This window comes from Fundulus heteroclitus, chromosome 5, assembly GCF_011125445.2.
Source record: "Fundulus heteroclitus isolate FHET01 chromosome 5, MU-UCD_Fhet_4.1, whole genome shotgun sequence".
Lineage (NCBI taxonomy): Eukaryota > Metazoa > Chordata > Actinopteri > Cyprinodontiformes > Fundulidae > Fundulus > Fundulus heteroclitus.
In genome coordinates, this window is record NC_046365.1 from 38,301,290 (window position 1) to 38,318,337 (window position 17,048).

Genomic DNA, 17,048 nt, shown 5'->3' on the forward strand with positions numbered 1-17,048 from the left:
TGTCCGTACAAAAGTAAATAAGTCCATCGCTTTTTTAGATAATGTGTGTAAATTCCCTCACTATTTTCATTCAACCAACAAAACAGTATTCGGGGGAAAATATCTCCCTTTAATACGCGGTTCCACAGTAGCAGTTACGTTTTACGGCAGGGGTGATTGTTTTTCGGCACAAAACCAGTTGTTGGCAGTTGGGATGACGGTAGTGGAAGGTTAATCAGCTGATTTTGAACGCTGGAATGAAACCAAAATAAAACGGATTTTTCTGTGAGAAGATTTTTGACTCGGCCCGGGAGCTGTTCTGCTTAGTTTGGGGTGTGTTGTCATGCTACATCCAGGTAGGTTCCGCTTGATAAGGCTGTGAAATGCGGTGCATTGTGGATGAAATTATGCTAAGTCAGAGTGGTACCTGACGGTTACTCGGCCTGTTTCGTTGCTTTGTTGTTGTTATTACTAGTATTACTTTATTAGTTTATTTATCTAGTTGACATTTTGGCTCTGGTAGATTTCCTGTTACTCTCTTAAAGTTTTAGATTCATGTTTTGTCAGAGCTTTACAGTAGCTTTACGTTAAAGGCTTTACATTTAACGAAACAGCTAGCATTAGCACGCTAGCTGCCAGTTTCTACAGAACAGAAACACAACACCGGTTAATATTGTTGCCTTTCTCTACTTAATAAACTCAACAAATTAAGTAAAAAGTACAGTTAAGTGCCAGCAATTACATTACTTATATTTATTTACATTATTTAAATATAGCTAATTAATTGATATTTAAAGGAAACGCAACAACAACAACAAAAAATCCATGGAATGTTCCATGGGTTATTTTTTGTGGCATTTCCTATATAGCTGCTATAGCAGTTGCTTTTGTGACACAATAAGATTGCTGTTTTTGGTTCATTTGTCTATGACTGATGTCTCAAGTTAGTCATTTTACTTTTTTTTTTATTCCTTCTGTAAATGAGGTGAGGTCTAGGTTAAGTCTCTTATCTCTCCAATCTTGGTGATATGAGCCATCCTGGAAATGAACTGACTGAATCACGTCAGGAGACTTAGATAGATTGCTGCACCAGTCAGATGCAGCCAGATTTCTTATCACTGATTGTTTTTCTTAAAGCTCTGCCAGCCAACACCAATTTTGGATTGGTGTTGGCTGCTAGAATTGGAAATGTAAGTACTATTAAAAACCAACAATTGATATCTGTCTAAGTCTAATTTCTATGATCTGGATGAATTAGAAGGTTTATTGTCTTCACAGTAATATGTTTGTAATAAAACAACAACAACCGTTTCAAAGAGTTTTGTCCAACTTGACAGGTAAAAGCTCTGATTTCTTGTGAGGTGTGTCAAATTATTCGATCATTCATTTATCTATCATAACTAAGAAGAAGCTTTAAGCAACCTTGATGTTATGAACTGTCTTTCATTACAATAAAACCAAAGGTAAAATTCCACTTTTGAGAGAGATTAGTCACTTTCACACTGGTCTGTTGTTTGACAGGATTCTACAAATAAAAGAACACAAATAATTAAGTGATTTACTTTTTAAATATGCCTTTTGCATCTTCAGAATCTTATACTAATCATTAGTGACAGTTACCATTACAGATTCACTCTGTCTGCCTTGTAGAGCAAGTAGACTCTTACCTGAGTTTTAGATTTTTGAATATTGCTAAAAATTTTAAGAAAAATAGAACTAGAAGAATTTTCAAATCCATGTAGTTACTTTGCTGCAACATCTCCATTCCTGCTATCTGCAGACTCCTCCCTCTTTGCTTCAGTGGCAGCCTAAGTGAACAGCCAATGGAAAAAAACAGTTTTTCTCTCCAGAAGCTTCTTAAAGCAGTTGTGCTTTCTCCGATTCAATTTTGACCACCGCATCGATAAACAACTTTCCGTCATGAAACGGTCACTGATTGTGGAAACATCAATAAACATCAAATCTGTTGGTCAGCGTTCCGGTTATTATGGCTGAAAGCGGCTTTAAACAGGTGGGATTCTGTCTTGATTTAAAAGAACTCAGTGATTTGGCTGGTTTGCAGTTTTATTTGAGTTTGTTCCAGATTTGTGAAGCATAGGAACTAAATGCTGCATTTGGTTTTGCAGAGTAGACCAGAACCATAAGATCTGAGTGGTATAGAGGGTTGATACAGCAACAACAGGTCTTTAATGTGTTTAGCTGCTAAGCCATTCAGGGATTTATAAACTAACAGAAGTATTTTAAAGTCTATTCTCTGAGCTACAGGGAGTTAGTGGAAGGACTTTAGAACCGGGTCCATGTTCTCTATCTTCCTGGTTTTGGTGAGAACATGAACAGCAGGGTTCTGGATAAGCTGCAGTTGTCTGGTTAATTTTTTTTTTGGGCAGACCTGTGAAAACACAGTTGCGGTGATCAATGTGACTAAAGATAAATGCATGGATGAGTTTCTCTAGATCTCGTTGGGACATCAGTCCATTAATCCTGGAAATGTTCTCCAGGTGGTAGAACGCTGACTTTGTGACGGTCTTTATGTGTCCTTGAAGGTTAAGGTCTGAGTCCATCACTACACCCAGATTTAGGGTCTGATCAGTTTGTAGCTGTATTAAGTGAAGCTGCTGCTGACTCTAGTTCGTTCCTCTTTAGGTCGAAAGATAATAACTTCAGTTTAGTTTCTGTTCAGCTGGAGAAAGTCGATTTGATTTGTTCTAAGCATCCATTCAGTGCATGGATTGGTTCAGAGTCACCTGGTGACATCGTAATGTAGAGCTGAGTATCATCTGCGTAGTTATGGTAACTAATCTTATTTCTTGTTATAACCTCAGCTGGTGGGAGCTTATAGATATTAAATAGAAGTGGTCCTAGGATTGAACCGTGGGGAACCTCACGTGTGACTTTTGTCCCCTCTGATAAAAAGTTACCTACTGACACAAAGAAGTCTCTGTTCTTTTGGTAGGATTTAAACCAATTGAGTTCTGTGTCACAGAGTCCGACCCAGCTCTCCTGTCCCTTTAATAATATATGATGGCCAACAGTGTCAGATGCTGCGCTGAGGTCCAACAGAACCAGCACCGTGGTTCTTCCACAGTCTGTATTCATGTGGATGTCATTGAACACTTTGATGAGGGCGGTCCCAGTAATATGGTGAGAACAGAAACCTGACTGGAAAACATCAAAGCTTGGTCAATGTAAGGAAGTTGTTTAACTGATGAAACACACAATAACTTTACTGATTAATGGCTGTAATTCTGCAGATGTGATTTGTCCAGATTGCTCTTATTCTATCAGGGGTTTAATAACTGCTGCTTTTAAAGCCTGGGGGGTGGGGGGACCCCTGGTGACAGGGAGGAATTTACTCTCTGGGTCAGGTCAGATGCAGTGACAGGCTGGACTTTTTTAAGGAAGGTTGTAGGTAGGAGGAGCTTATGGGGGGGGGGGGGGGGGGGGGGGGGGGGGGGGGGGTCAAAATCATCTGACTATGGTCACCTGCATGTTTATAAGTTTAGTTTTTACCAATTTACGTCCCTTCCCAAAGACTCTCAAGGAATAGGAATATTTTAATGTAAATATTAACAGTAAAGCTACTTCTTTTGAGACCAGTTGCAAGTTGCTCCGTCCTCCTCGGTAAGTTACACTTCGTTAAGGCTCATAAATAATCCAGCAGAACATAGACTGATGTCGTCTGAGGTCTGTTTATAGGCGTTTGGTCTGAAGGAGGCTGTAGTTCCAGTGTTTGACGCCTGGTACAGTCTGCAGAACAGCAGCAACAATGTTGCCGCGCGCAGATATTCCTCCTCGGTTATCTCTGGGAATCTTCCGGCAGGCAGATGGTTTAAAAAAAAAAAAAAGTCAAACAACTGGCTCTAAACTTACGCAAACAGAAGCAAGTCGTTCCGTTTGTCGGCTCGTTCGCTCCGTTTTAAGATGTTAAATGTATTTAAAATTTCCTTTTTTTAAAGGTTCTGTTGGGACGGAGCATAGCTGTTAAACCCAGAACAATAGCCCAAAACGGCAGCCCATCGATTCATGGTACCTCTGAGCAGCATCACAGAAGTCGCGGCGCTTTTTAACGCCTAATCACTTTTTAACGCTTAATCACTTTTTAACGCCTAATCGCTGTCTGTGCTCTGTGCAGGTCGACGTCATGGACAAGATTCTGGAGGGCCTGATCAGCTCCGACCACTCTGTTCCGGTGAAGAGGGCCATAGTGAAGAAGGTCGTGGAAGCGGCGGAGAACGACTTGACGAGGGAGCAGTGCCGAGCGCTCTTCACGCTCACGACCCGCCTCGTCTTGCTCGGCGACGATCCCTTCCAGAGGCAGATCGGCCTGCAGGTTCTCGAGGCCTACGCGCGCTACCACCGGCCCGAGTTTGAGCTCTTCTTCAGCAAAGACTTTGTGCTCAGCCTGCTCCAGCAGGGCTACGGGGAGCTGGACCACCGGGACCCGGCCATCATAGACTACATCCACTGCTGCCTGCGGCTGCTCATCAGCTGCCCCTCGGTGCTGGAGACCTTCAGCGTGATCCAGGTGGAGGTCCTGAGGATGGTGTGCGAGCGCCCCGAGCCGGCGCTCTGCGTCCGACTCAGCGCCTTGCTCTCAGACTTTATGCAGTGCATCCCGAGGGACAAGTCGGGCGTGCTGTTCTGCCAGCAGCTGGTGCGGACCATCAGCTGCTTTCAGTGCTTCGCCAGCGAGGAGCGGGAGCTGAGAGAGTACGTGGGCCAGGTGACCAAGGTCGGCACGCTGCTGCAGAACATCTGGAAGGCCGAGCCAGCCACGCTGCTGCCCTCGCTGCAGGAGGTCTTCGCTATTATCTCCTCCACAGGTAAGCCTCATTCAGATGGAAACGTTTTCTGGGGTACGCTGGATCAGTCGCGGACCGCCGTGCGTTTGCCAGAATGGATAAATGAACGGATATTCTAGAGTCCTGCAGCTGCTTTAAAAGATGTTGGTTTAAATCTCGTTGAAGCTCATCTGTGATTTCTATCCTCCTCTGCACAGAAATGGCTTAAAACACAAATCAAAGCGTAACACGGGGGTGAATCGTTTGTTTTCGTGTTACGCGCTGAAACCAGACACGTTCTGATCACAGGTGGCTGTTATTCAGATTACAAAACTGCCAACGGCTCCTCTGAGCTCTGAGAGTTTTGAAGACCACGAACGTGCGAGGAAAAGTTTGGTCCCACGCTGTTTTTATTGGGTTTGAATTCCAAAAAAAGGTAAAAAACAAAGCAACTGGACTTGTTTTCCGTAGTTTTTTTGGAATGACCATGACCTGGATGACTGAGAATCTTCACCAGCATCGGGTTTGAGTATGTTGTGACTGTTTGTGTTTGTGTAGATGTTAAAAGGTAGAAAGAAGATGTTAAAATGACGTGTGTGCGGAGGCCGTTTGTCTTCTAAACCCTGTTTAGTTAGCTGTCAATTAAAGGCCGTTAGTGCAATAAAACGTGTGGAAATACAAAACTAAAACCAATTTAACCAGTTCTGATTTCTCTTTTAAAAACTATAAGAAAATAAAAAGGTTTTTGTTTGTTTTCCTTCCATCCCAAAAGTTAACAATAATTATGGGAACGTGGAAGTTAAATCATTTAGGATTTTACTTCTATTTTTCAAACAAAGCATAATGACTGTGAAGCTGTCGTTTTAAAGTGGCGTCAGCGTCTTATATCCGTGTCTAAGTCAGGTTAGCGCTACCACCATGTCCCCTAACAGACGTAGGATAATAATAATTCTTTTATTATTTAATCGATTTTATCATACCAAATCCGATTATTAAATTTTTTTCCTCCTTTTTGTTTCATAAAAAGAAATTAAAGAAATTATTTTAAAACCTTGCTTTTTATGTCAAGCATTTCGTCAGGGAGTTGACCTGAATTCAAAGTGCAACTAAAAACAAGCTGTGAAACATGCTTGTAAAACAAGATGGCAGCCGTGCCATTATAAACAATGAAAATATAACAAAACATTTGCTGCTAGTGGTATTACACATTGAGCTAAGAACAGGCTTCACTGCACTAGTAAACTTCAAACTAAGTTAAAAAAAGAAGTAAATAAGTAAATGAAGTACCTCGTATTAAGGTAAAAAAAAGTTTCTACTTAACAATATTTTGACAATACATTTGCCTAAACATATATTCAGCATCACATGCTGTTCTCTTCATGGAAACCCAATAAGTTTATTGGCAAAATAAAATCCAGATTTTCCAAAAATGAAATCTTAAAGAATTGTAAATTTGAATTAATCAATTAAATCGATTTATCGCCCAGCCCTAATTACTATTACTGAAGGTTAAGGAGATCAGCCTTGATGTGGAGGAAAATCTGGCTTTACACTTGTCCTTTTTATTCTTGTTTTAGCTCAGCCACTCCTGCATTTAAAACATTTCTATGTGATTTCTTTATTGTTCCTTAAGTTTTGTTCTCATCTCACAGGTCAGTAAAATGACTCCACTCTCAATGTTTTTTTTTGTTTTTTTCCCAGACCCATCCTTTGACCCATCTATCGCCCTGGCCAGCCTGGTCCAACACATCCCAGTACAGATGATCACGGTGCTCATCAAGAGCCTCACCACAGACCAGAACGTCAGAGATGCCAGCATGACCAAAGCTCTCTGCAGGTATGCTGGTTATATTCTGTCCCTGTGCTTTTTTTTTGTTTGTTTTCAGGATGAAAACACGTTAACGGTTGTTTGTTGTGTGTTTTTAAAGAATGATCGACTGGTTGTCTTGGCCTCTGGCCCAACACGTGGACACCTGGGTCATCGCGCTGCTGAAAGGACTGGCTGCAGTCCAGAAGTTTACTATCCTCATAGACGTCACTCTGCTGAAAATTGAGCTGGTTTGTAAAACCTCCAAGATTTTTGGTTCATTTTTTTTTTAACTTTAAGCACTAAAGGTTCAAAACAGTGTGTTAAAAATGTATTAAATGTTCTGATTAAATTAGGCTTTTATTTTCTCTTTAGCTTGTTAAAAAACAAAAAACAAAACAAAAAAAACTGTAGTTATCATTTATTACTGATTTAGTGTCATTCAGTTCTTATTTTAGGCTTTGTATGACTTTCTATTTTTAACTCATTTGGTTTAAATGCATCAAGGAAATTAGCTTTAATTTATGGGACTAAATGATCCAAAATGTTTTCCCTCCTTTGTTTTAACCTGCAGGTGTTTAGCCGCCTGTGGTACCCTATTGTGCGGCAGGGGGCGCTAGCTGTGCTTTCCCACATGCTGTTGAGCTTCCAGCACTCCCCTGAGGCCTTCCATTTGGTAAGGGATGCTCATTTCCTTCTCCTATGACCAGATTATTTGCTCTCTCATTTTCTTTCCGCTGTTGCCTAAATGACTTCACGGCCTCGCCGACTTTTTTTCCTCCCCTGAACCACAAGCCTCAGCGCCCTCCTCAGTAATGATCTGCTAAACATTTAAATGCCAAGCAGGGGTCCCTCGAGCCAATTTAATTAGGCCAGTTTAATTAAAATCTAAAAAAACACGATCAGCAAACGTGACCGAACTGTGTGGAAGTTCCTGAGAGTCGCCTCCTTTCGGGTCGACGGCGCTGCACGTCTGACGGGGACATTTTAGCTGTAATGTCCAGATATATTGTTTTTATTCCCTATTTCGTGTTCTCCTCTCAGGTTGTTCCACATGTGGTGCCTCTGGTTCATTCTCTAAAGACAGACGGCCTCCCCACCAGCCAAGCTTTCCTGCTGCAGTTCACTGAGCTCATACACTGCATGATGTATCAGTACTCCGGCTTCCCCGACCTCTATGACCACATCTTGGAAGCCATCAAGGTTCGTCGATGTTTTATGAGTTCTCTCAGATCGGGCAAAGACTTAAATAATGCCGGCCGTCTGACACGTCTGATTAGTTTCTGCGTTAATCAGTCCGTGTTGTCTTTCCAGGACCTTCCGAAGCCGTCAGAAGAGAAGATCAAGTTGGTGTTGAATCAAAGTGCCTGGACGTCCCAGTCTAATTCGTTCGCTTCTGGGTTACTGAGGCCAGCCGGGAAGTCTGAGACGGGAAGGACGGGCCTGATCAACCTGGGGAACACCTGCTACATGAACAGCATCATCCAGACCCTCTTTATGGCGACAGAGTAAGTCCCCCCCCCCTGGTCCGTACCGACACACACAGCATCAACAGAGCTTAATTAAACACGCGTGTCCTCAGTTTCAGGAGGCACGTCTTATCGCTGCATCTAAACGGCTCCAACACGCTAATGAAGAAGCTTCAGCTCCTCTTCGCCTTCCTGGCACACACGCAGGTCTGTTACGTCACGGCTAATAACTATAAGTATGATGACGCGGATGGTGACAGGAGTTGTGTCTGTGTGTTGCTCTGTCCCACAGAGGGCGGCGTACGCGCCCAGAAACTTCCTGGAAGCGTCTCGTCCTCCTTGGTTCAACGTGGGCTCGCAGCAGGACTGCTCAGAGTATCTCAGATTTCTGTTAGAAAGGTACGGCCAGTCTCCCGCACTCTTCCTCAGCTTCAGCTTTTCCCGTAGTTTTATTTTTACTCATCGCCAATGAAGAATAGATAAAAAAGAATAAAATTGTGTTGTAGTTTGTTATACAGGAAATATACAGTGACTTCTTACAACTTGACCTCCTACATGGAGCGGTAAAGCTGTAGTTTTCAGCGGCAGCAACTACATTAAGAATATCTGAGCAATGATAATTAAAACGCTCAGTAGCAACATCAGCATCGGTCCCCCAGACAAGTGCGATATAAGTTTCACTATATATTGTATTGAAATGCTGCTTTATTCCATCTGAAATTCAATTATACTGTCGTAAGTTGTGTGCAACGAAATTTCGTTCTGTATGCACTCTGTACATACAGAACGACAAAAAAGTTGTCTAAGTCTAAGATGGATCAAAGAAAATAGTAACATTCAGAGCAACATCCTCCGTAATAACTCTATAGGATTCTATGTTTGGCTGGCAATGGATTAAAAAATGTTCAGCAGTGATCACTCAGTAGCACAAATGAGTGATAATTAGGCCAAAAGTAAAATCAAGATCCATGTTGAATAGGATGAAGAGTCGGTGATAGATAAAAAGTCGCTTGCTGTCCTCCACATGAGTTTAAAATCCCCAAATCAATAAAACCTTTTCAGGTTTTATGACGGTAGATAAAAAGTCTGAGAAATCTGAAATAAAAGCTGCAGCGGCGCCAGCAGGGCGGTAAATTAAAACGCAGTAAAACACGTGTTAGCTGAACCGACCTTCATCACCTGAGTATCCACTGACCTGCATGAGAAACAGCCGGCGTGACAGCGCCCGTTTAGGAGGATATTTTCCTGCTCCCTCTGCCTTGTCTCTGTCAGAGGCATGAAATTCCACGCAGTTACTGGAGAAGAGCTCGTTCAGAGCAGAACTTGTCCGCGACGGAGCGAACGTTGAGCGGAGCGATCCGAATAGAAGGTGATCAACAGCTGATCGTTTAAATGACAGAAAGCACCTGGAGCAGTGACGCTGCCACGTATCACACAGCTGTAGAACGCATCCAGCACGAGATTTAGAGACCGGCATGATGAAAACAAACTTTAATTGTCTTCATGTCCTGAAGGGGAACTGCCACCAGGAACCGGATGTGAATTACAACGTGAAAGTAGCCGAGACCCTAACGTAAAACACACGCTTCATATTAGACTTAACCCCAGCCCTGTAACCCCTCCTCCTCAGTCTCATTGTCCTCTTCCTCGCCCCTGGGTCTTACCCGGCGCTTTCAGTTCAATTTCAATTAAATTTTATTTATATAGCGCCAGTTCATGATACACATGTCATCTCAAGGCTCTTTCCAAAGTCAGACTCCATCATATCCTCCAGGTTGGTCAGAAAGTTTCCTTTCTAAGGAAACCCAGCAGGTTGCATCAAGTCTCTCCAAGCAGCATTCACTCCTCCTGAAAGAGCGTAGAGCCACAGTGGACAGTCGTCTGCATTGTTGATGGCTTTGCAGCAATCCCTCATACTGAGCATGCATGAAGCGACAGTGGAGAGGAAAACTGCCTACTCCTATGAGTAGGAACAGGCTGTGGCTGTCCCAGCTGTCAAAGGTTTGTTCTATTGACACTTTGATTCTCCACCATCATCCTCCCTGGAGAACTCACCAACTGGATTCTAGAAGTCCAGACCTGCCATCTTGACAGATGATCCTACCTGAGTTGTGGGTCCCTGCAGCTCCTCCAGAGTTATTACAGGCCTCTTGGCTGCTTCTCTGATTACTGATCTCCTTGTGTGGGCTCTCCAGTCTAATGGACGGCTTTGTCTGTGTTGGTTTCTTTCATTCTTAACATTTTCAGATCATGGGTGGAAGTGCTTACCTTGAGGATATTGTTCTATAACCTGACCCCAACGTTCTCAACCCCTTTATCGCAGATCTTAGTACTTTAGTTTTGTTAGTAACGAATGTTCTCTAGTCAACGTGTCGTGGCAACATTGTTTATACTGAGAATAAACGACACACACCGGTGGACTCTGCTCACTGAAGTCCTTCAACTAATTAAATTAATTTCTGAATTCGTCTTTGTTGGGCTGGATTTTATTTGGGAATCAGAGTAAGCTAAGATAAACTCAAATCCACAGCAGGAGATCATATTGTTATTTAGAAGTTTGGAAAACCAACCATCCAACCTACAATTATTCTTAAAAAAATATTCTGAAGTTTGTTGTGATAGCGTGACGAATGGATGAAGACATTTACGAGTCTGTATGTTCAGAAATCCTTGATACTATCAAATGTAGTTTTAGAGTCATTAGAACAGTGCTTCTCAAATAGTGGGGCGCCACCCAGCGGGACGTGAAGGTATTGCAGGGGGGGGGGGGGGGGCACACAACAGCCTTGGCTTGTTTTGTACAGAAATACAGGTTACAACAGCACCCCCTGCTGTTTGGTCTTTACCTGCGCTCAGTAGTATGACGAGTACGTTTAATAAATCCCTTAAAAAATACAAAACTTAATGTAAAGTTTGTCTTTAATGTTAATGGCTTCATATTATTTTTGTCTTATGAGGTTCATAGCTAGTAAAAAGTTGACTGCAGGCCAACTTTTGACGTTATTACATGTTATAAACGAACCCATATATAAGTTATAAATTTAAAAAAAGATTCTGGGTAATTTTTAGGAACGACATCTTTAATGCATCAAAACAGATTTTTTTTTTATTAAATTTTTTACCTATTTTGTTGGGATGGGAGAGCCTGAAGATTCTTTCCTTCTTCAAAGGGGGACGCAGCAGAAATCATTGTAGAACCACTGCAATTGAGCGTTTAAACTTGTATAAAAGCTGAAATTTCCACTATCGCTGTCCTTTCTGACGTGTTCTCTGTTCTATTTATCTGTGTCCTTGTAATGTTAAGGTTACACGAAGAGGAGAAAACACTTCACGTCTTGGAGTCAGCCAAGCCAAAAGTCGATCCAGTCAACACGGACCCGACCGCTCAGACGTCCTCTGAAGACCACCAGGACGGCCGTTTGGTTCAAGCGGGGAATCAACCTGCAAACGACGGGAGGACTTTAATAGAACGGATGTTTGGTGGAAAGCTGATCACGGGCATCCGCTGCATGCAGTGTAACGGCATGTCTGAGAAAGAAGAGCCTTTTACAGACTTATCTTTGGCCTTTTGTCCATCCGCCTCCTCTCAGGGCAGCCCTAACGCGGAGCGGCCGTCGGTGGAGGCCAGGGTGCTCTGTCAGGGATCTGTCAATGGCGGCAGCGAAGCGCCCGAGTCCGGCTCCAGCAGCAGCCCGGCTGCTAACGTTCAGTACGAGCCGGCGACAAACGAGCCCCCGCTGTCCGTGCCTGACCTGGTCAACTATTTTCTGGCCCCCGAGATCCTCGACGAGGACAACGCCTACTTCTGCGAGAAGTGCATTTCCCTGCAACGAGCCGAGAGGACCATGAAGGTGGTCACCGCGCCCGAGTACCTCATCCTCACCTTGCTCCGCTTCTCCTACGACGCCAAAAGCCACGTGCGCAAGAAGATTCTAGAGAACGTCGTCATCCCGAAAGCTCTGCGGCTCCCCGTTCACGCCGCTTCGCCGCCCGGCCGCTGGTCCTCCACCGCCGCCTGCCCCTTCGCAAGTTGACGCCGCTGAGAGCAGCGAGAACCTGGCCAAGAAGCTCAAACCCTCCCAGGGCGAAGAAGAAGAGGAGAGGAAGTTGAGGATAGACGAAGCTGAGGAGATGGACAGAGGAAGTGGAGCCCACATCCAATCGGTGCCCTACATGCTCAGCTCTGTAGTGGTGCATTCAGGTGTATCGTCTGAGAGCGGCCATTACTACTCCTACGGCCGGAACATCAACGGCGCTGATGGGACGCAGCGTCCAGCGGGCCGCTCTCCCGTCAAAGAGGGCGCGGAGGCCGGCCCGGCTGCTTCCGCCCTCTGCACGTCCGAGCAGGCGGACGCCTCGCCCGCCAACGGGCCGGAGGCGAGGGACTGGCTCCTGTTCAACGACAGCAGAGTGACGTTCACCTCCTTGCAGTCGGTGCAGAACATCACCAGCCGCTTCCCCAAAGACACGGCTTATGTGCTCATGTACCGGAAGCAGGAGCTCCCGGGGCCGAACGGGAGCGAGGGCCACGCGGCGAACGGGACGAGACTGAGCGCCGAGCCCCCGCTGCAGAAAGAGCTGCTGGACGCTATTATCAAAGACAACAAGCTGTTTCTGCAGGTAACGCCGAACAACTCTCACAAACCTGCTCAGTGCTTTACAAATGAGAAATCTGAAAAGTGTGGAGCGTTTGTCAAAAACCCAGAATCACCCCGTGCTGCCACCACAGCTTTAAATCTTACACTGCAAAAACGGATCTAAAAATAAGTAAAATATTCTTAAAATTAGTGTATATGTCCTTGATTTGAGCAGGTAAATAAGATTATTTGCCAATGGAATGAGTATTTTGACTCCTAAAATAAGATAATTAGACATCCTGCACTTGAAAAAAGATGATGGAGATGAGTTGTTCCTATTTTAAGTGCAAAAATCTTATTCCATTGGCAAATCATCTTATTTACCTGCTCAAATCAAGGACAAATACACTAACTTTAAGAACATTTTACTTATTTTAAGTTCCATTTTTGCAGTGTAGGGGGTGTCTCCACCATTTTTGCACATCTGCACACTTCTATTGTCTTCTCTAAGCTTATCCAGAGTAGATTTTTTTTTTTTTGGGTGGGGGGGCATCTGTGAAGCCTCGACACAGATCCTGACCTTAATTTAACTCTGGGCTTTGACTGGACCACTCTGATAAATGAATGGGCTTTAATCTCTAAACCATTTGGTTGTAGCTCTGGTTCTATGGGGACACCGTCTATGCTTGTGTAGTGCAGCCTCTAATGGCTTCATCCTGTGTTTAGCTCCTAGGGCTGGGCCTTTATCGTATCGTTTTATCGTTACCATAAAATTGCTCATCATGATAAGAATTTGGGATTATCTCGACAACGATGAATTATAATTGGTAATGCCTGAAAAAGACCCAAAAACTACCAGTATTGTTGTTTTTAGCTATTTTCTTCATGGTTGATTTCTTCAGCGCATCAAATAATGTCAACAAATTCAAAAGTATAATTAAACGCTGTTACCGTGTGCAGTGCAGGTTCGAATTTAGTTTATTAATTCAATTCAATTACATTTTTTTTATATAGCACCAATTCATAATACATGTCCTCTCAGGGCACTTTCCAAAGTCAGACTCCATCAGATCCTCCAGGTTGGTGAGAAAGTTTCCTCTCTAAGGAAACCCAGCAGGTTGCATCAAGTCTCTCCAAGCAGCATTCACTCCTCCTGAAAGAGCGTAGAGCCACAGTGGACAGTCGTCTGCATTGTTGATGGCTTTGCAGCAATCCCTCATACTGAGCATGCATGAAGCGACAGTGGAGAGGAAAACTCCCCTTTAACAGGGAGGAGAACCTCCAGCAGAACCAGAACCAGGCTCAGAATGAACGCTCATCTGCCTCCACCCACTGGGGCTTAGAGAAGACAGAGCAGAGACACAGAAAGCACAGAAGCTCACATTGACCCAGGAGTACTTTCTATGTTAGATGGTAATAGAGGATGATCTGCCTTTCCTGGATGATGTCACAGCTAACTGAACACCAGACCAGGTGTACCTTCTATGAAGAGAAAATTGACAGAACAAAAAGTTAAAAGCTGAATTAACAACAAACAATGCAAAATGGAGAGCAGTAGGAGAAATCAGTAGAGTGAGAGAAATATACCCTGATGTCCTCCAGCAGCCTAAGCCTATAGCAGCATAACTACAGAGGTAGCTCAGGTAAACATGAGCCACTCTAACTAGAAGCTTTGTCAAAAAGGAAAGTTTTAAGATTAGTCTTAAAAGTAGACGGGGTGTCTGCCTCACGGACCAAAACTGGGAGTTGGTTCCACAGGAGAGGAGCCTGATAGCTAAAGGATCTGCCTCCCATTCTACTTTTAGAGACTCTAGGAATATATGTTACATTATTATGTGTTTTAAGGACACTATTTGTGGCTGTGACTTAATTGTAGCCCCTTAAATACAAAGTTACCTAAAAAGACTACAGGGAGCTGGTAATAGTCATCATCACAATAGTACAAGAACATTTAAAGTCCATATCGCCCTCCCCTAATAGCTTCCTCCATCTTCCAGTATACTCTGACCTGCTTCTCTTTCCCTGAGGAGAAGCTTACCCCACAGCATGATGCTGCCACCACCATGTTTCACAGCTGGGATGCTCCTCTGGGCCACAGCACCTTCCCCCACATGGTCGCCGTGTCACTCATACAGCTTGTTGCAAACTGCAAACCAGACACTTTTTGCTACTTTTCCATAAACGTCAAATTTGACAACTAATAGCTGTCCTGTCAACGGATTCTCCCACCTGAGCGGTGGGTCTCTGCAGCTCCTCCAGAGTTACTGTGGGCCTCCTGTCTGGTTCTAGTCCAGCCTGTAAGTTTAGGTGGACGGTCGTGTCGTCTCTGCAGTGATTCTATCCTCTAGGGCCGTGCATAAAAATCGATACAAAGATTAATATCCATGTTATTAAAAACGATTTAATATCGATATTCTGGCTTTCAATATCGATATACCTCCCAACCCCTAGGGGGCGTTATCACAGCGCACCGTTAGTGTTCACAGAGAGGAAGAGGAAGTGAGACAAATTTACGGAACGAGTGATAGGATTTTCGAAGCGTCTTCGTCCCTAAAATCAGACATTTGGCCACATTTTTGGTTTCTGTGACACGTTAAATGCATTGAACCAAATGCAGTTTATTTTCCTGTTAATATATCAGTGTTCAAAAAATTGAACATACATATAATATTTGGCTGGTTTTGTTGATTGAATGACTTTGAGCATTAATTTGAAAGTAAATAATATTGATATTGGAGTCAAATCAAGCTGATCTGCATATTGAGAATCGTATCGAATCGGCTCATCCTAAATAATACCAGCCCTGCTATCCTCTGTGTATCTGCAGACGATGGGTTGAACAGAGCTGTGAGATGTTCAAGGCTTTGAAATGTTGTTTTAAAACAGTTGCTTCAGGTTTGGCTTGGGGCTGTTAATATAAAACGGGTCTGAGTGTATAAATCCACGTCACACTTATCAGATTTTCAGTTGTAAAGAAAGGGAAAAAAAATTAAAATTTCTAACGTGTAATGTCTCTTCCACTTCACCACTTTTGCACAGCTACGTGATGTAAGACATGAGGTAATTTTGTTTTTAATTATGTCTCTAAGCGGTTTACAGAACAACTGCTTACTTTTCATTTTCAACACACAATCGACTTAAACCATCGTTTCCACTTCCCCTCCCGTGAGTTTCTCATCAAAGCGGAGGATTAATCCAGGTGGAGCGCAGCAAACAGAAACCGAGCCACGCAGCAGAGGATTTTTATTTATGGATTCCAACTTTTTCTGTTCAGAGATGTGTAATTTCACAAGTCACTGAGCCGCGGCGTGTTACTCAAACTCCTCGACTCTTGTGTAAATAACTTCACTGCATCTCCTCTAGAGGGAGCTGTGATACGGCCTCTGGAACACCTGCGCTGTTTATCTTTTTATTTTATTTCTTTCCAATATGCTTTTTTAAATGTAATACGTGTGTTTTGTCCTTCGCGATCGACAGGAGCAGGAGCTCAGCGCCCGGACCCAAGCTCTCCAGGCCTCCGCGTCCTCGTGCTCGTTCAGGCCAAACGGTTCGGATGACAACAACCCACCAGGGAGCTGCGGCCCATCTGGAGGAGGCGGCGGAGGAGGAGGAGGAGGAGGAGGGGGCTTCAACACCATTAGCAGACTGGTCTTCTGAAAGGAAATGACGTGCAGCGTGAGACTCGCATGAGCTGATCACGCGAGAGGCTGGACGGTCCTGCTGTGTACAGAGAAGAAGAGCGCTGACGTAATTTAAGAGCACCCACACAGGCCGGCTATCAGGAAACTGACTCCGGTCCTTTGGTTTCTTACATCCTATGCGTTTGGTTAGATGTGTTTTTCAACTTTCTTCTTTTTTTTTTTTGTTTAATCATTTAATGATTCATATCTTCTCTGATTTGCAAAACCTTTCAGTTTCTTTCATATGAGTGGATGATCATTTTATATACAGTTAAAGCCAGCTCTTTACACACAGTATTAAAAGACACATAACCTTTTATTCTCGCAAAACATTAAATGACGAGTTTACTTTCTTCAAATTTTGACGTTTATCTGCAGTCTCTGTTTGCTAGAATTGCTTTTTTTTTGTTAAACTGTATGACTTGGGTCAAACATTGTGTGCGTTCTCCCAGGAGCTTCTCACCACAGTCTGCTGTGATCTGGCTCGTTCCTCCTGGCGGAACTGGTCCGGTGAGCCGCCGTGCTCAAACCCACGTTTCCAGAAATAAGATCAGACTTAAAAAGTCTGTTAGCTGCAGCTCCAGATCAACAGGGCACATGTTTGCCTCCAAGCTTTGACCAACCGGCTGACGCGTGTTTTGTAAAGCGCACCAGTCCCTCCTGCAGCAAACCATCCACACACCATGATGCCGCCACCCCTGTACTTCATGTTTGGGATGGTATGTTCGGGCTAGCAGGCTGTTCCCTGTTGTTTT

General features: G+C 43.7%; 1 protein-coding gene across 1 annotated transcript; it reads left to right on the forward strand.

Annotated features, from left to right (window-relative positions):
* The first annotated feature begins 133 nt into the window (after positions 1–133).
* On the forward strand, positions 134–16,660 carry usp38 (ubiquitin specific peptidase 38). The gene is given in 12 exon segments (XM_012862903.3): positions 134–335; positions 4,112–4,802; positions 6,462–6,597; positions 6,689–6,818; positions 7,142–7,243; positions 7,612–7,770; positions 7,882–8,075; positions 8,150–8,243; positions 8,329–8,435; positions 11,341–12,055; positions 12,057–12,656; positions 16,091–16,660. Coding segments are annotated over 11 exon segments (3,099 nt in total). The 5' UTR covers positions 134–335; positions 4,112–4,120; the 3' UTR covers positions 16,271–16,660.
* Positions 16,661–17,048: the final 388 nt, after the last annotated feature.